General features: G+C 40.0%; 1 protein-coding gene across 4 annotated transcripts in view; it reads right to left on the reverse strand.

Moving 5' to 3' along the window:
• NELL1 (neural EGFL like 1) overlaps positions 1-16,589 on the reverse strand; it is a 356,446-nt gene that overhangs the window by 108,316 nt on the left and 231,541 nt on the right. For all 4 annotated transcript variants that reach the window (XM_083430920.1, XM_083430921.1, XM_083430923.1 and 1 more), the window contains one exon: positions 14,642-14,764. In XM_083430920.1, coding sequence (XP_083287046.1) covers positions 14,642-14,764 — 123 coding nt within the window. The remainder of the gene's footprint in view (positions 1-14,641; positions 14,765-16,589) is intronic.

Raw genomic sequence — 16,589 nt, forward strand, 5'->3', positions numbered from 1 at the left:
TATCTCGGGTTAAGAACTTTACTTCAGGATGAGAACAGAAATCATGCGGCTGCAGCGCGGCGGCAGCAGGAGGCCCCATTAGCTAAAGTGGTACCTCAGGTTAAGAACAGTTTCGGGTTAAGAATGGACCTCCAGAACGAATTAAGTACTTAACCCGAGGTACCACTGTATGTGGGCCAGTAGAGCCAGGAACAAACTAGCAAAGAGTTTATTGCTGAGGTGAAATCTGAATGTGCCACTACACTGCATCTAATACGATGGTTTTGCAAGACATTGAAAGCAGTCTAATTCTGTGTGGCAATGGCTATCATGGGTGACCGGCTCCAGCCAGAAAACTGACATGCTCAATGGTTACAAATGGCTGCAAAGCATCCTGAGTGCTTGTGAACTCGTCCTCAAAGTTTGTTGGATCAGCAGTTTGGGAAAGAGTTCGCTTCTAACTGTTAATTGATAAAATTGTCAATTTCACACCTGCTAACTTAATGTAATGTAGCATTCAGAAATACTACTCTGAAGCAATAGAGTTCTGTAGAACGGGAACCATTACGCTGTCTTTGTGGAGAATACTAAAGTATAAAATCCTTAGGGATAACAGTTACAGTTCACATAATGTTTGGTTAGCCACAGCATTTAAAAATCAATAAACTGAAAGTGCTCAAGTTGTTTCCCATCTAGCATGGGGGGAAAGCATATTTACCTTCAGAATCACATCATGCTGCAATGAAGGCTACCATGGTGATGAAGCAGCAGCAGTTTATCTATTGTCATCTGGAGACTGGGGACAGGAGTGACCTTTACATGCTCTCATAACTGAGGCTGCAGAAAATAAATTCATTCATACAGATAATTTGCTTTATCTTATGGGACAGGAAAGGCAGTATCCTAATACTACAACCCAATTAACTCACTGCTCTATGAAGCAGTACTGATAAAGCGCATGGGGGATGGTATAGGCCCTGTCCTTTCAACAAAACACCTGGAACATGATAGTTGCAACCAAGAAGATAGAGAGGAATGAAAGGGAAGTTGAAATGTAAATGATGTTCAAATAGCACCCACTTTAAATTTCAGTATCCTGCAAAGCAAAATAATAAATAATACACCATACAACTAAAGCACATGACACCCCCCCAAAAAATCCTAGGAACTGTAACGTAATTCTCTAAAACTATACTTCCCAGGACATCATCCAACTATATTTTCAGAGTACGAATCCCAAGGGTTAGTGCAGAAACATTGTTTGTTTGTCATGTTATTTATGAATGAATGAAAGGTAGCAGGGCAAATTAACGGAACCTTTATGCTGCTTACAGAAATTGTATACTGTTTTTAGTCTCCACGTTTTCCTCAACTTATATATAGACTGAATGGAGGATGAAAAAGACCGCAGGGAAGGTCCATTTAAGTCTCCTCAATAACTAGTGTTCTACGACAGTGACAGTAATGTTAACAAACTAAAGTATCAGTTCAAATCACTCTACAGAAGTGAAATTAATAAGTCTGAAAACATAAGGGTAATATCAGGACATTCAAGAACGCCCCCCGCCCCAATTCTCCGTCTGTATTCTGCAAACTACTCATTCTGGGAACAGCTTTAGCACCATCTCATTGGATTTCTCAGGGTTGGCATCACCTCAGATTTAAAGGCCATGCTGGAGACACTCAGGCCCAAATGACCCAGAACTAGTCACAGTAACAGAACCCAAAGAACATGGAAATCTGACAGTTTTTCTTTTTAAGAATCCCAAGAGTTGAGGAGCACAAATCAAGGATGTCACTCTGGGAAAACAGTCAGATGGATGATATTCCAGTGCTTCAAAAGGAATAAACTGGCAGAGAAGCAGCTTAGGAAGGTAAGGCTGACAGGAAGTTCAAAGAACAGGGAGGAGTCCAGTGTACAGGTGTGCATAGATAGCCTGGATACATAGGTCAACAGTAACAGAAGCTTGTCCCTACTAGATTTTATTCTTTACTAAATAAACCAGCAACCAATCAGGTTGCAATTGCTCAAAGCAATTGGAAGTGAGAGACTACAATGAACAGAGCCAGAAAGTTCATCGACCATGACAACAAAGGGTTTAAAAATTTTGTAGACATCATGTGTTCAGTGCTGTGGGTGTATCAGGCAGGAATGTTCCTTAAATTTTCACTACGCTTAAAATGTCCATATCCTGGTCCTATACAGTACTGGGCAGTTAAACAGGTCCTGTTCATATACTGCAGACTTTACTAAGGTTTTTCACAGAAACACCTAGCTTCTAACACTCTTTGTAGCTCGATGTACTTTAAAATAGAATGGTAACTGGGAACAATTGCCTGAGTCCATACCTCTACACAATCTTTCTTCTTGAATAAAGCCTCAGGCACTGGTTGCTAACAGGCTGATCCTTGACAGATCATCTGATTTTACCCTACAGTGGAAACTACATCCCCAAACCTGTAAAGCATTTCAAAATTCTCTTCCCAATTGCAGAAGGATGCTCCTTGCCTGCCCTGAGGCCTCAACCCTAAAGCCTTCATGCTCTGATAATCCTGGGCTTGATTCTGATATGGATTATGTTGGTACCCAGTCAAATAAAGATTGTGTGCTGCCGATCCATTTGTACATTAGGCTTCCTGGACCTATATCAGTTCACAGGCTATACAAAATGTTCAACCGGAATAAAACAGATACAGTACAATAATACACATCTGCAGTTTGCAAATATGTGTAAAATAACTCCAATCCGCAACAAACACAGCAGTATTGCGATTTCTTTTATGACAGCTGCAAAAAAATTAAAAATTGAACACCCCTCCCACATCATAACGAGAAATAAATGATATCTCCAACATAATTACCTTTGATTCATAAGAATCTCTCACTAAAAACACTGGCAGACATTCCAAAACATATAATTACTAAAGTTTAATGAGCAGCATCTACATGACTGAATAGAGCTGATTAGTGAACTATGGACTTGCAATGAAGAGATGGTAATGCAGGATTTCAATAACTTCTCTGATTACATAACATTTACAGCCTCTAACCCTGATTATAAAAAATAATGATTTCAGCAAACACAAGAAAAATTATTAGTGTACTAGTCAATGAAAATGGGGGAAAATCAATTCATATTTGCAAGCTTTCCTAGTTCTACTTTATAAATCATGCTGAAAGAAACCACTTTTACACAACAGGAACTTTTCCAAATCATGCTGAAAGAAACCACTTTTACACAACAGGAACTTTTCCATTTCCTTGCATACCAAGTTGGGATGTGTCTATACCCATAACCTCATTAAATATGCCAAAGGGGCATTGAAAAAGCATGGATTAAAACATTCCAGAACAAATCTTTTCCAAATGAGGCATGACCACAAACTTTAAAATGTGTGTTTAAAAAACTGCTGTGCTACTAGCTGGGAGGTGCACATAATTCTGTTTAAATAAGAAGTTTTTCCTCAACCTTGTGCAGCCATCACAAATCACATAAATGGATGAAAGAAAGTGCTTAAACGTCTCAGCTAAATAATGGTTGTGCTATATATTGGAACAGACAACTTTTAAGTTCTAAGAATAAATATAACAAACTTTCAAGCACTGAGTCATAGGAAACATTTCAGCTGTACAATGCATTATAAAGACATGAAAAATGTGCAAAAAATGTACATATTCTTTATCATAAATGAATAAAATGCCATTTACTTATAGGAATCATGTAGAAAACTGAAAGAGGAGGAGTTCTGAGGTATCTTCAAAAACTGCCTTTGCTTGTTGTGGTAAAAATGTCAGAGAAATATATTAAGTGATAAGAATGTAATAGGTATATTGGGTAATATTCCAAGGCGGCTATAACATGCCAGGTGTCCTGAAATTAAATGCAGTCATGTTCTTTAGCATATTTTATTAGCAATGAAACTCAACATTTTTATATGTGGTTTGAATTAGGTCTTTCTTAAAAATAAATAAATCACAATTTGGAACTCAGGCACAGTCCATAAAATATTCACATTAAATCTCTTGCCTTTTTAATGTGTAATTATTTTATTTTCAGTTTTAAGCACCAAATATGAGTAACTCCAGCTCTCAAATTTGCAACAGAACATGAGAGGTTTGTTGCATTTCTTCAACGTTGTAGGTAAAATTTACAAGTGTTATTGACATAGCTCCACCAATGATAAATAGACCACTTCTTGCCATCATTAAGCAACAGCAAAATAAAACAATACATAGTGAAAATATATTTAATCTAGGAAGCATTTCAAAATTCTGACATCCCTGCAGGGATACTAGTGCAGCAAGGGGAAAACTTGCTAAGACAGGGATTTGCTAGGATTTGCTAACAGGAATCCTGCAAGTCTTCTTGTCTTCCTGCAAATGCCTGTCACAGTTATAAGGCTGCTTCTTACCCCTTTCACTGTTCACTGAATATTCATTTTTTCACCCTATTTTCACTGGCTGTTTTCCATTGTTCCAAAGGCAAGGGAAAGAGGAGGGGGCAGGAAGAAAAGGAGGTGACTCATGTCTGTAGTAAATGATGGGTTTAGTCCTTTTGCTAGTGGGGGTAGAATTGGGGAAGGGGCAGGAAGAATTGGATGGCATGTGGAAGAATGAAGGAGGAATAGGGGAGGAAAGTGTGTGCATGAGAGAGACAGTTTAGGTCTCTAGTGACCAGAAGGAGAAAACTGGAGAGTAGTAATTGTGGAGGGAGCAAATGGAAGTTAAAGGGGCAGTTGCAGTGCTGTAGAAAAGCAAGAAGAGGGAACTGGGAGAAATGAAAGGGAACGTTTCGGTGTCCCTCCCTTCTTGCTGCACTCAAACTACTCCCTTTCCTCAAATGACTCACAAATGTAGAGCCCTCAAATATTCCATAGTACCTTCATACAATGTCTTTCATTCCTGGGTATCATGCTGTCCTTAGCATGAACACCAAGACTCAAGACTCAATGTAGTAATTTAGAGCTGATACTTCTGTAACAAGCACCTCCCCCCGTGCGTGTTCTATATCCAACAACTGAATATAATTTTCTCTAATTGAACAAGCTAACTGACAGGCTTGCTCTTAACATTCTATTTACCGTATAGAACATATACCATAACGCGTGCACGCAAAATGGCCTGAAGAATAGGAGACTGGAGGAGCCATGGAAATGGAGTGGTCTGTGTGCAAAGGAGAGTTGAAAAAAGGAGGAAGGAGGAGGTAGGAAAATGGGATGTCAATGGAGGGGGAAATGGGGTTGGAAAAACATGGAGGAGTAGGAGGCATGGTAATGGGGTGAAAATGAAATCAGGGGTACAGGGGAGGGAGGCAGGCATGCAGATGAAGTGAAAGTAAAAACAGGGGTGCAAAGTGGAGAAGCACCAGTTCCTAAAGTTATAGATGTGTTATAACAACGGGCTTCAGAAACAGGGTTAGGAAGGTGAAAAGGAGGTTCAGTAGTTGCACCAAGTAGGAGGAAACACTCCATGTGTGACATGGAGTGGGGGTTGCTGAGTGGAGCAAGCAGGGGCCAGAGCTCCCCAGTATAGTGATAAGCGTGGGGCTGGCACTCCTATTTCCTTCCTATTTCCTTCCTGCCACCATGACAGGCAATTTCCAGACAGGCCATGTTTACATTTGGCTGTGATGGGGCCAAAGAAGGCTGAAGAGTGCAGTCACCTGTTGACAGCCCCTGACATCTGGTATATTTTAAATAAATACAAAAATAAAACAAGGAATAAAAAGTCAGAAAATGAAAAAAAAAATTAATGCCCACTAAGCAATAAGATATTTGTACTGATTTCTGAAAACCATGAGCCATAAATAACATTTACTACGAAAATTCCAGGAACATGAAACGCAACATTCTATAACTGTAAAAAAGCATTCACCGACATGTATAATGCATGTACATCTGAAACTTTAAAATGAAAGGAGCCTCCTTTTTGTTACAGCAATTGCATGATGAAGCAGAAATGGAAATTTTGCAAGTTTGACCAATAGGCTGTTCCCATGGAAATGGAGTACATAGCTCTTCATATTATGTACACTGGACTGGATAATGTGGCTATTGCTATTTTAAAAATATGTGCCAACTTATATAGTATTTCAAAGTTCTGGATTGAAGCTGGAATGTATTGGATGAACAAAAGAATCAAATCTTTCCTAACTGAATATTTCACAAGAGCATAGAAATTTGAGAATGTTTAAGCGTATAATACTGGGAGTGGGGGTGACTTTCACACAATTAAATTTTGACTTGTCAAGTTAACACTCAATTTTTATATTGAACTTTTGCCTCTGCAAACTCATTGCTACAAAAGTATTCATGAGAATCCATAGGAATGAGCTTTACTAAAAGTCCTGTGATACCAAAATATCCCAGTTGAAGTCTGCTTCAAATATTGAACTAAATCTAAGCAAACCTGAAGCCAGAAGTGTTATCCAATAACTAAATATGTAAACATGAGATTCCACTTCAGTTTCCAACCTAAGCAACTGGGATGGGGGCGGGAGAATCAATCAAATGATAATATTCATGTTGTTTCTAAAATGCATAGGATCCCCACATTTCTGCTCTAAAAGAGATTTAGCAATGCAATTTGGTCAGTAAGATTTTTAAGGCAGGAAAGACTCACCTGTCCCCATCTTGTCTCCAGAACATTACAATTGCATTAATTGACTGTTCTGGCTTCCATCTAACAGTATGAAAATGTTCACACCATCTGTTAGTGTCTGACAACAAAATCCCCAGGAAACAGCAAGATATAACTTGTTCTACAATTCAGCAATTAATCCTCCATACTTTTTTTGTTTTTTGTTCTCCTACTGAAAAAGGGAAGTTTCTTACCATGAATTGCTCCTCTCTGAAGTTGCTTCCACGACTCGTTTATATAACACTCACCACAATTTGTTTGCACAGAGTTTTCTGGGAGGTTCAACAACATTTACTGTTTATGAAGCATTTGTTCGAATTTTGCAGGAAGGTTATACAATGTCACATCAAGCACTTGTTATCCCACACTCTTCAGTGCATTTTCCCATCACAAGTGGCAAATCCACTTTAATTGTGCAATTATTGCTGGTATGTGACTGAATCCCATCCGCAGAACAGCAACAGTTAGGAAGCACCCTGAGTTTCTCAGAGAGCATTCCAAGACTTTAGACTATTCACTCCCTCTAAAAGACCTCTCAATGGGAAGAGATGCCTTAGCCTTTCTAGACTAGAGTGGAAAAACCAAGAAACACCCCTCTATCCCTAGCAGAAAAACTATTAAAAATGAAACCTCTCTAAAAAGTTTACCATGGGAACTAATAAACCTGAGTTCCACTACGTAATTAGAGAACTAACAACTTCAGTTCCAACATGTGAGGAGACTGAGGACAAGGAAGAATGAAACCCAGGGGACCCAAATTGTCTTCCCCACATGTATAGCAAGACAGAAGTCTTTAAAGAGCATCATGGTTTGCTGAAGGACCAGGGAAGGCAAAATACCCTCTGGTAAACACAGAGAAGTGGAATTCCAAGTCCTCTGAGGTGTAAAAATATCACACAAAGCCCAGGAAGGCCCACAGTGGACCACAGTCATTGTAAATGTATCATCTGCAACACCCTTCTACTAAAGGTTGTGTCTACAGAAAACAAAGCATCCACAATGTAGTATTTCACAGAAGTGTGCAAGGAAGCCAAAAGTGCACATTGATCCCTGCAGGTGAATTCCCAAGACTGATGTTTCTAGGATTTGAAACAAACCCTTCAATTTAGCAGAAGAGTTGGAGTTATGAAAATTGTGAAAATGAGTTGGAGTTATGAAAATTGTGCCTTAAACCTTTGCTTTAACCTGTGTATCATGTAAACAATAAAGATATTGCATAGTTTTACACGTGGTGAGAGTAGATGCTGTCCTGCAGCAGATGCCTATCCTGTTGCCCTGGAACCGGTAGCAGAAAGGAAGCACCCTTCCACCACGGACAGGGGACCCACATCACTGCAAGGGAAGACCAGCCTGGCCCCACCCTCTGATCCGTGAAGTTTGCATCTCCACTCCCTGACAGAAAGAATACTATCTTCCATCTTCCATTTGTTTTAGGACTTCAGAATTGAAAGTAAGCATATTCTGGTCCCATCCATCAGCTAATGTACTATGAGCTATTGCATGCCTAGGCAAACTAAGGTCCGGGGGCCGGATCTGGCCCAATAGCCTTCTCAATAGCCCAGTAGCAGACGGTCTGGGAATCAAAGTGTTTTTACACGAGTAGAATGTGTCCTTTTATTTAAAATGCATCTCTGGCTTATTTGTGGGGCATAGGAATTCGTCCACAAGGTCTGAGGGACAGTGGACCAGGCCCCTACTGAAAAAGTTTGCTGACCCCTGAGCTATTAGATTGTGTCTATGAATTTGGAGGGGGTATCACATTACTATATGTTTCTTTGTAAGCTGCCTTTAAAATCATTTGAATGAAAGTCAGGGTTTAAGAAATCTTACAAATTAATAAATAATAGTAGATGACATGATGTGACGAGGGACAACTGGGAAGGACATGGAGTCTGGTTTAAAATGCACCCATCAGACAAGGCAGCTTCTATCGGCTTTGCTGAGAAACAAGCTGTCTTTGTTTTTTCTTTGCCCTAGCAGTACATTGCTAGGATAGGAGAGGGAGATGCTATGAACCAGAGCCACTCTATCAGCTCTGCTGAGAGACCATATGCTTTGGATTCTCCTCTCCATGAGCATTTTGTATACCAGCCTTTTGTTACAGCAAATCTATAACTTTAAGAACCAGTGCCTGAGATTTTTCCCTCTTCCTCCCTCCTCTGTTGTTATTGCATCATGTTTTTTTAGATCGTAAGCTCAAGGAACTGCCTTGCTTTTTATTGACCTGTAAGCCATTCTACGAACCTTTACAGCTAAAGAATGGGGTATAATGCTTTAAATGAATGAATGATGTTTTCTTATTAAATACAGAATTAACCAACCAAGTTTTGAGGATTTGCCAGCGGTGCTTTGCTGGCCTGGTCTGATGAATGCTGACTATGCAGTTCCCTAAGCAGGACATAAACTAGCAATACAGTCATACCTCATGTTACGTTTGCTTCAGGTTACGTTCTTTCAGGTTACATCCCGCGGTGACCGAGAAGTATTGAAAAGGGTTACTTTCGGGTTTCGCTGCTCACCATGCGCAGAAGCGCCAAATCGCAGCCCACGCATGTGCACACGTGCCACTGCAGGTTGTGCTCTTTTCATGTTGCGAACGGGCCTCCAGAATGGATCCCATTCGCAACCAGAGGTACCACTGTACTTGCCTCCATCCTGGGCTGAGCAAGTTCCAGCTGCTCAGCCCCACTCTCTTATCCATAGAATTCCTCTGTCAGAACTGTTGCCTCAGCCTGAGAACTGCTAACTGTCAACAAAGAAATACTGGGCTCCATCACAGACTGAGAACGTTCTAGCTGTTCAGTCCCACTTCTTTGCTTCAGAGGTACTTACAGTCGGAGGGGTGCACACTGACTCCAAGGAAAATCAAGCATGAGGGCAAATAAAAAATAAAAAAATAAAAAGCTGCCTGAATAAGCCTGCCATAATTAACATTATAAGCCTGCCCTACACTTAGATACACATGAGCCCTACACTGGATAAAAGTTTCCTGCATTGTAGGGGGCTGGACTCATGATCCTTGTGGTCCCTTCCAACTCTACAATTTTATTATTCTATGTGCATTATAATTCTGTGCATTATCACATAAAACACTGGTTCCCAGAGGTATACAAAAATGGTAAGAGTGTGCAAGCCGCTTAGACATTTTGATGATTACATTATATTCCGTGAATCATGTTGGAAATAAAATAAATGAAAGACTGGGCAAGCACAAGTCCAAAAGGCATGAGTCTCTGTCTCTGGAACCGTAGTGAACATGGCCAAAGACAAATGGATGGGGAGCTAGAATGCTAAGACCAAAATCTTTAAAATGTGCACATTCAGGTAAGGTGCAATGGGAAGCTTCCATGGACTTTAAGGCATGTTAATTTATTGCTGTGTGTTTTGGGGATCAGGGACTTATGCCTGCAATTGTGTTGCTAAATGGTGTGTTTCTATCTAATGACTGCATAGGTTGAACAGACCATATATTGGTCACAGTAGAATAAAATGCTGTGTGATGCAGTCATGCATCTTCTCCTCTTCAGTATTGGGTCACTTTTGGATGTCTGAAACAGGGTCAGCAAAAAAGTAGGACAACTGCTGTAAAAGATATAGCATACTGTCTATTGTCATATTGTTGAAACTCTATCATAAGAGCCTATAAATCCTAGCCAGTATGACATGAAGTGGAATTACAAGTTTCAATAGAAGAGCTAAGCAGGCACATTTCAAGTGAACATCTTCATAAGGATGACAAATCCACACAAATTTCACACCAGCTACAGTTGTTGTTCCCAACAGCTTCAGAATGACACAAGTAGAAAGCAGGAGCATCCAAGTTCACTATACTGAAGATACCTTTAGCAAAAGAAATAAGCTGAGTAAATAAATAAATAAAATAAATACTTTCTGGAAATGAATATAGAAAACTCACTTAAATTTAGCCTTGCTACAATCAGAAAAGAAAACTCAACAAGGTCATTGCCTGACACTGATGATAATTCATTTCTAACAATAAATAAGACAGCTAAATCTTGAACTGGAAAAAGTTCAAAGTACTATATTTGTATATTCTTGCAGTCTCTTTTATTAGGGCAAGCATATTTTTTAGTTCATGAAATAAGTCTTGACTTGCTGCCATTTATGATGGTTCCCTTTGTGTTGTGCCACAGCATGAAGCAAAGAAGCACACTCGCTCCATGGCTGGACGGTGATGTCGCACTGCAACCTGGACAGGTAACACCCCTGGAGGTAATCAGTAGATCTCATAAAGGTACTTGTATGTCTCCTTCTCCTCCCCCCCCCCCGTGAAACTAATAAAACACTACCCATCCACCTGTCTCCAATGGAAGTGCTTCAGGGGAAAATGGTCAACTCCCATATTTGTGTCATTTTCACAAACTTCAGTACAACTGTGCTCATGTTATCTGAAGATCCTGATCATGGATATTCCATATCACATCTACTTTATTTCTTCAGCAGGATGGAAACAACAAAAAGAGAGATGGAGGGCAAAGGTAAGAAGGGATTGGTATGAGCAAATGTAGTTGCATGTCCCTAAGCTTCATTTCAGTTGGAGATGAGGCATCAAGTCAACATGGGCAAGATTAAGTAATATCAGAAGAGGTGCCAAGAAGTATCAGACCCTTTCATCTCTATCAGTCATAACTTGCCCATTTTGTTTCCTTTCTATGCAATTGTAAAGTGCTTTTTTCCCAACACATTTTACTTTTCCCTTGGGTCTATTCTGTGTTCATTTTTCAAACACAGTTTTATAGCATTCTCCTTACTGATAATTCATATGTCCCGTCTCACAGAATCTTTTCCTTAATTGTGTTGTGAAAAGCTTTAGTGTGCAGCATTCATGGCAAACTATACAATATTTTTGTACATTAATTTGTTCTTTTCACTGGGGAAATATTATGGCTTGTTACTGTTCAAGTTTTCTAAAAAGGTTTATTCTCAGTTTTATCCTTTTTATTTAATCACAGCATTGTTACTATTACCTAGGGGCACAACACAGATAATGTTGAGCACCTCAAAGTCCAACTGATATCAGTGATGGAGTTAAGCATGTGCTTAAAGCATGGGTAGGCAAACTAAGACCCAGGAGCCGAATCCAGCCCAGTTGCCTTCTGGATCCACCCTGTGGACAGTCTGGGAAGCGCCGCATGGATCAGCGTGGATCTGATCGTTCGGGCTGCGCAAGCACGCGTGTTCAATGGCGCCTCCTCCCTCCCTTCTCCTGGCTTCTCCCTGCCCTGCCTAGAGCCGAGAAGAAGGGGGCTGGGCTTTGTTGGTGCCAACAGCAGCAGCATTAGCACTCGAGTGACCACCATTGTAAGCAGGCTCAATTCGGGCTTTGTTGCTGCCAGCCCCTCTCCGGAGCCCTTTCATGCGCCACTCATCATCCCACCGCCGTCAGCCCCTGCCACTCACAAGACACAGGTAAGCAGCCACCGGGGCTCATCCGGTGCTGTGGAGAAGGGAGGGGAGAGTCGGGGGGTGGCTTAACTAAGTAGAATGTGTCCTTTTATTAAAATGCATCTCTGGGTTATTTGTGGGAATTTGTTCATTTATTTATTTTTTCAAAATATAGTCTGGCCCCCTATAAGGTCTGAGGGACAGTGGACCGACCTCCTGCTGAAAAAGTTTGCCGACCCCTGGCTTAAAGCTTACCCTCTGAAATACATGAAGATGGCAATCCTATACACACTTACTTAAGAGTAAGTCCCACTAACCTCAATGCAATGTTCACGTATTCATGAATAGGACTGTGCTGCAAGTGCTTAACTCTGTCTAGATTGTTCCCTAGATCAATGACCTAAAATGAAGGTCTTATTTGAGAGGGGTATGTGCATGCTGAATTTAAACTATAAAGCACATTAATATACCTTTGTGGGTAAAATGTTTCTTCGCATATATACCATGTTTGTAATTCTGAATCCTATTATCTATCATATAAATAATCTCTAAATATTGTCTAAGTACATATAATAGCACAATGGCCCCCATCTTGCTAGCTTCCATTCTAGTCAAGTTGGCTAAATCTTACAATCCTTCTACCACAGTCAGTGGTTGAGACCCATTGAAAAAATTGCTTTTTAATGATTGCAGCCATGGGCAAATGGCACGAACAAGTCCAACTCTTTCATTTAAAACACAGTCTAGGCCAGGGGTCAGCAACCTTTTTCAGCCGTGGGCCAGTCCACCATCCCTCAGACCATGTGGTGGGCTGGACTGAATTTTGAAAAAAATAATGTACAAATTCCTATGCCCCACAAATAACCCAAAGATACATTTTAAATAAAAGGAAACATTCTACTCGTGTAAAAACACGTTGATTCCCAGACCGTCCGTGGGCTGTATTTAGAAGGCGGTTGGGCCGGATCTGGCCCCCGGGCCTTAGGTTGTCTACCCCTGGTCTAGGCCACCATCTCAGCTCTGTAGATATTTTGACTTAGATTGTGCCACACAAATGCATAACCTTCCTTAATTGTCTACCCGCCAAATGTGGTAACATTTGAAGACTTATCTACAATAACTTCTTTTTAAATAAACTAGATTTTGCACAAATGGTCACCACAAAAATGGTGTTTGACAATTTATATGAACTCAAAATAAGTAAAACAAGAAATTTACCCATTAGTGGAAGCCCTGTCTTATCAGGTTCTCCAACTGCAGTAAGAGTTTCTAAGTGTGCTCAGACAAATGCATTTTAAACTTCTCATCAAACCTTCATGCAAACTGCACAAAGGTCGGTTGACCAGCCACGTGACTGGGGACTCTTGCACATATGCCCCTTCCCCAGCCCTTAGTTTCACTTTTTTTGTATACTCAAGTAAATGCTTGAAAACAACTTTTGTGGTAAACATTTGTGCAAAATCTAGTTTCATTTCAAGAGTGGTTGGTTATCTATGTTGCCTTCAAATGTGACCATATTTGACGGAGTATGGACCAATTCCTTTCTAAAAATTTCTGCCCAATCAAGTTTCTGCTTTTTTTGGGGGGGGGGGTGGATAAAGCCAGTTGATAACCGTCTAGGTAAACCTTTCCAACTGTAATCTTAATTGTGTCAGTTGTCCTAAATGATTCATTATGAAAGCAAGTAATTTACAGCACGTCATCCAATGGTTTTAAAGCCAGGAAACAGCGACTGCCTCCGTGGTATTTTACCAGCGCAATCTGATAAATGTCTATTCAGAAGTAACTCCCACTGAGTAAGGAAGGTAAGGTGAGTTGGTATGGAACTGCAATCTAAGAGTTCTTTTTAGATGCAGTTTTCTTATTAATAATAATAAGCAAAAGAATAAATTCCACAATACTTTTGAGTATTGAGAATTGTAGTAATTTCCCAGCTACTGGATCAGTGAGTGGTGCCATCTCCCTTGAAGAGTCTCATCTTTATTTAATAATCCTCCACAAACTACCATGTTATTGTATACAAACTGATGTTGAATAATGTATATTTTATAGTCTACTCAGAACCTACAATAGCAATAGTATCTCAGAAATGCAGACAAGTTTATTAATGCACCATAAAGCAAACTGCATCAAGAACAAAAATCATATCTGTCTACCACTCCACATATTCAGTGGTTCTTGGCAGCTTACTCTACTATAAAAGAAAATTATGGTCACAGTTTAAAAGCCACATGGATCTTGTTTAAAAGACAGTTATTCTAGCTTAAAATCCACATGTACCTACCCCCAAAGATAACTGTGGGATCCATTACACTGTATAGTTCAAAAATGCAGTTTATACCACAATGAAAAGAGTTAATAACCTATGTAAATAATCATATTCATGAGCAGTAAACCAAAAGGTATTTTAAGTGCCTCAGAATACCTTTCCTGAGTAGTAAATTATGCAAAAATCAATTCTCATAATGTCTGTGCATGCAATAGTTGCCAGATGATAAATCAGACAGTGAATACCTAACACAACCCAGCATCTTGTGCAGGCTGAACTTAGGCAACTGTCAAGGAATATTAATAGTGTATACTCATTTTATCAAGTTGTTGGAAAAACAGACCCACCTCGGCAGATGGTCCCATTCCCCACATATCCAGGCTTGCAGGTGCAGCTATGTCCCCTGACTGTGTTAGTACAGATTGCATTCTCATCACAGTTGTGCTGTCCGCTGTCACATTCATCACGTTCTACAAGAAAACAATGCAAGAGAAAGTGAGCAAGGGGAGGGAGGGAAAATAAATTTTCAGCTTGCTGATCTGACATTTGAAAAGCTAGTTATAACTAATGAATGGTTACTACAATGGCTGAACACAGCAGAAGAGACATTAGATGCAGAAGTCTGACATGGACCACTTCCATTTCAGGTTTTGATTCATGGCAGACAGCCTACAAATTTTAGACAGAAAAAACCCTATATAGTTAAAAAAAAGGATAGAATCAGAATAGAGTAGAACAAAAATGCTAGCTAGGGATGAATATGAATATTATCTCTACAGGAGCATGCAGCTTAAATACTAGCTCTGTTATACATTTCTCCCTAGATTTCTGGAGTTATTACCCTCAATACATCCTTTTGCAGAGCATCTGCCCCCTTTTTGTAGAGGATGGATGCTAAAAAATCAGTAGATTTACCTCCTTTTGAGATACAGGGATTAGAGGCAATTAGAGGCGGTAGGATCAATAAACAGACATGTAACAAAAATGCAAATATAGTTGAAAGGACAGAAAGGCAAGCGGAAAGTTGGAGGTTTCTCTTCCTGCTCCATCAAAAGTTAATTCTTCCTCTTCCCAGCAAGCTGACAATTTGCTTAGACAGGCTGTAGGAAGACATGTTTCCTATTGGCTTCAAGCAATCTGAACCAGAGAAGGATTAACTTTGGAAGGGAGAGTAAAGCAGGGAAGGAATAGAAGTCAATATGTGGTGGTGACCAAGTCTCCCAAAAGTCTATTCACCACAACACACTGGCCTTCATTTACAATAGTGAATGGATCAATGGTTTTATTTATATCTGGAAGAAAGTTACAACATGGGTTTCAGAGAGAATCTCTTCTAAGTTCCCCATTTCCTCTGTTGTTGCGTTTTCCCTGACTATATGCAGTTCTGATTACTTAGTTCACTGCTGAAAAGAAACCATGAGAAGAGGACAGAACTTACCAAAAGCCACATACTTATCAACTCTAATGTTCATATAATGGCCACAGCCATTTCAAAGTGCATCTGCAGAACAACTGTATCTCCAAGCTGCAGATAGTTATTACTGACTTACTATTCAGACAAGGGAAGGCTTCCTTTAGAGCATCACATCGCTTCGACTTTGATTTAGAATGTGAATATCCATTTATTATGTGAATGCTGTCAGCATGGTGAGGATCCAGAGAATAGCAGCAGAGGTTTTGGAATATGCGCTATACAAGGACAATAATGAATGGACTAGGCATTCTTAGCTTGGGGAAAGAAGATTAAGTGGAGCTAGTAGAACAGGTTTAAAACTGTATATATCAAATGTTTGTCATGAAGAAGATGGAACTTTTCCCCATTGTCATTGTGAGAAAAGCAGGGCACAACTGAATTGAGCACCAGCAGCATGCAAACAGCTGGCTGTGAGAGAACAAGGTTTGCAATGTGCCAGATGGACTAAGGATCAAACAGCTGTGAGAAATTATGGGACTTTTAGCACTAGAGATTATTAAAGAGAGGCCAGAGATGTATCTGCCAAGGATGCTCTAGGTAAGAATTTCAGCACGTAGTAAAGCACTGGAGCAGATGTCTAATGGTATCTCTTCCAAGTATTGTTCTATTGATATAGGAAACTTGGAAGAGGGTATTTTGAGACAACAACAGTATTTATTTTACAAATCTTTAATGCCAAGATCCCGCTATAGGCATTCTGCAAATTTTGATTCACCTGAACACTTTAGTGGACACCTTAGTACCAAACTTAAAATCATAGAGTTGGATGGGATCCCAAGGGCCATCTAGCCCAATCTCCTGCAACACAGGAATCTCAGCTA

Source organism: Podarcis tiliguerta, assembly GCF_965153285.1.
Source record: "Podarcis tiliguerta genome assembly, chromosome: 1".
NCBI classification, from domain to species: Eukaryota; Metazoa; Chordata; class Lepidosauria; order Squamata; family Lacertidae; genus Podarcis; species Podarcis tiliguerta.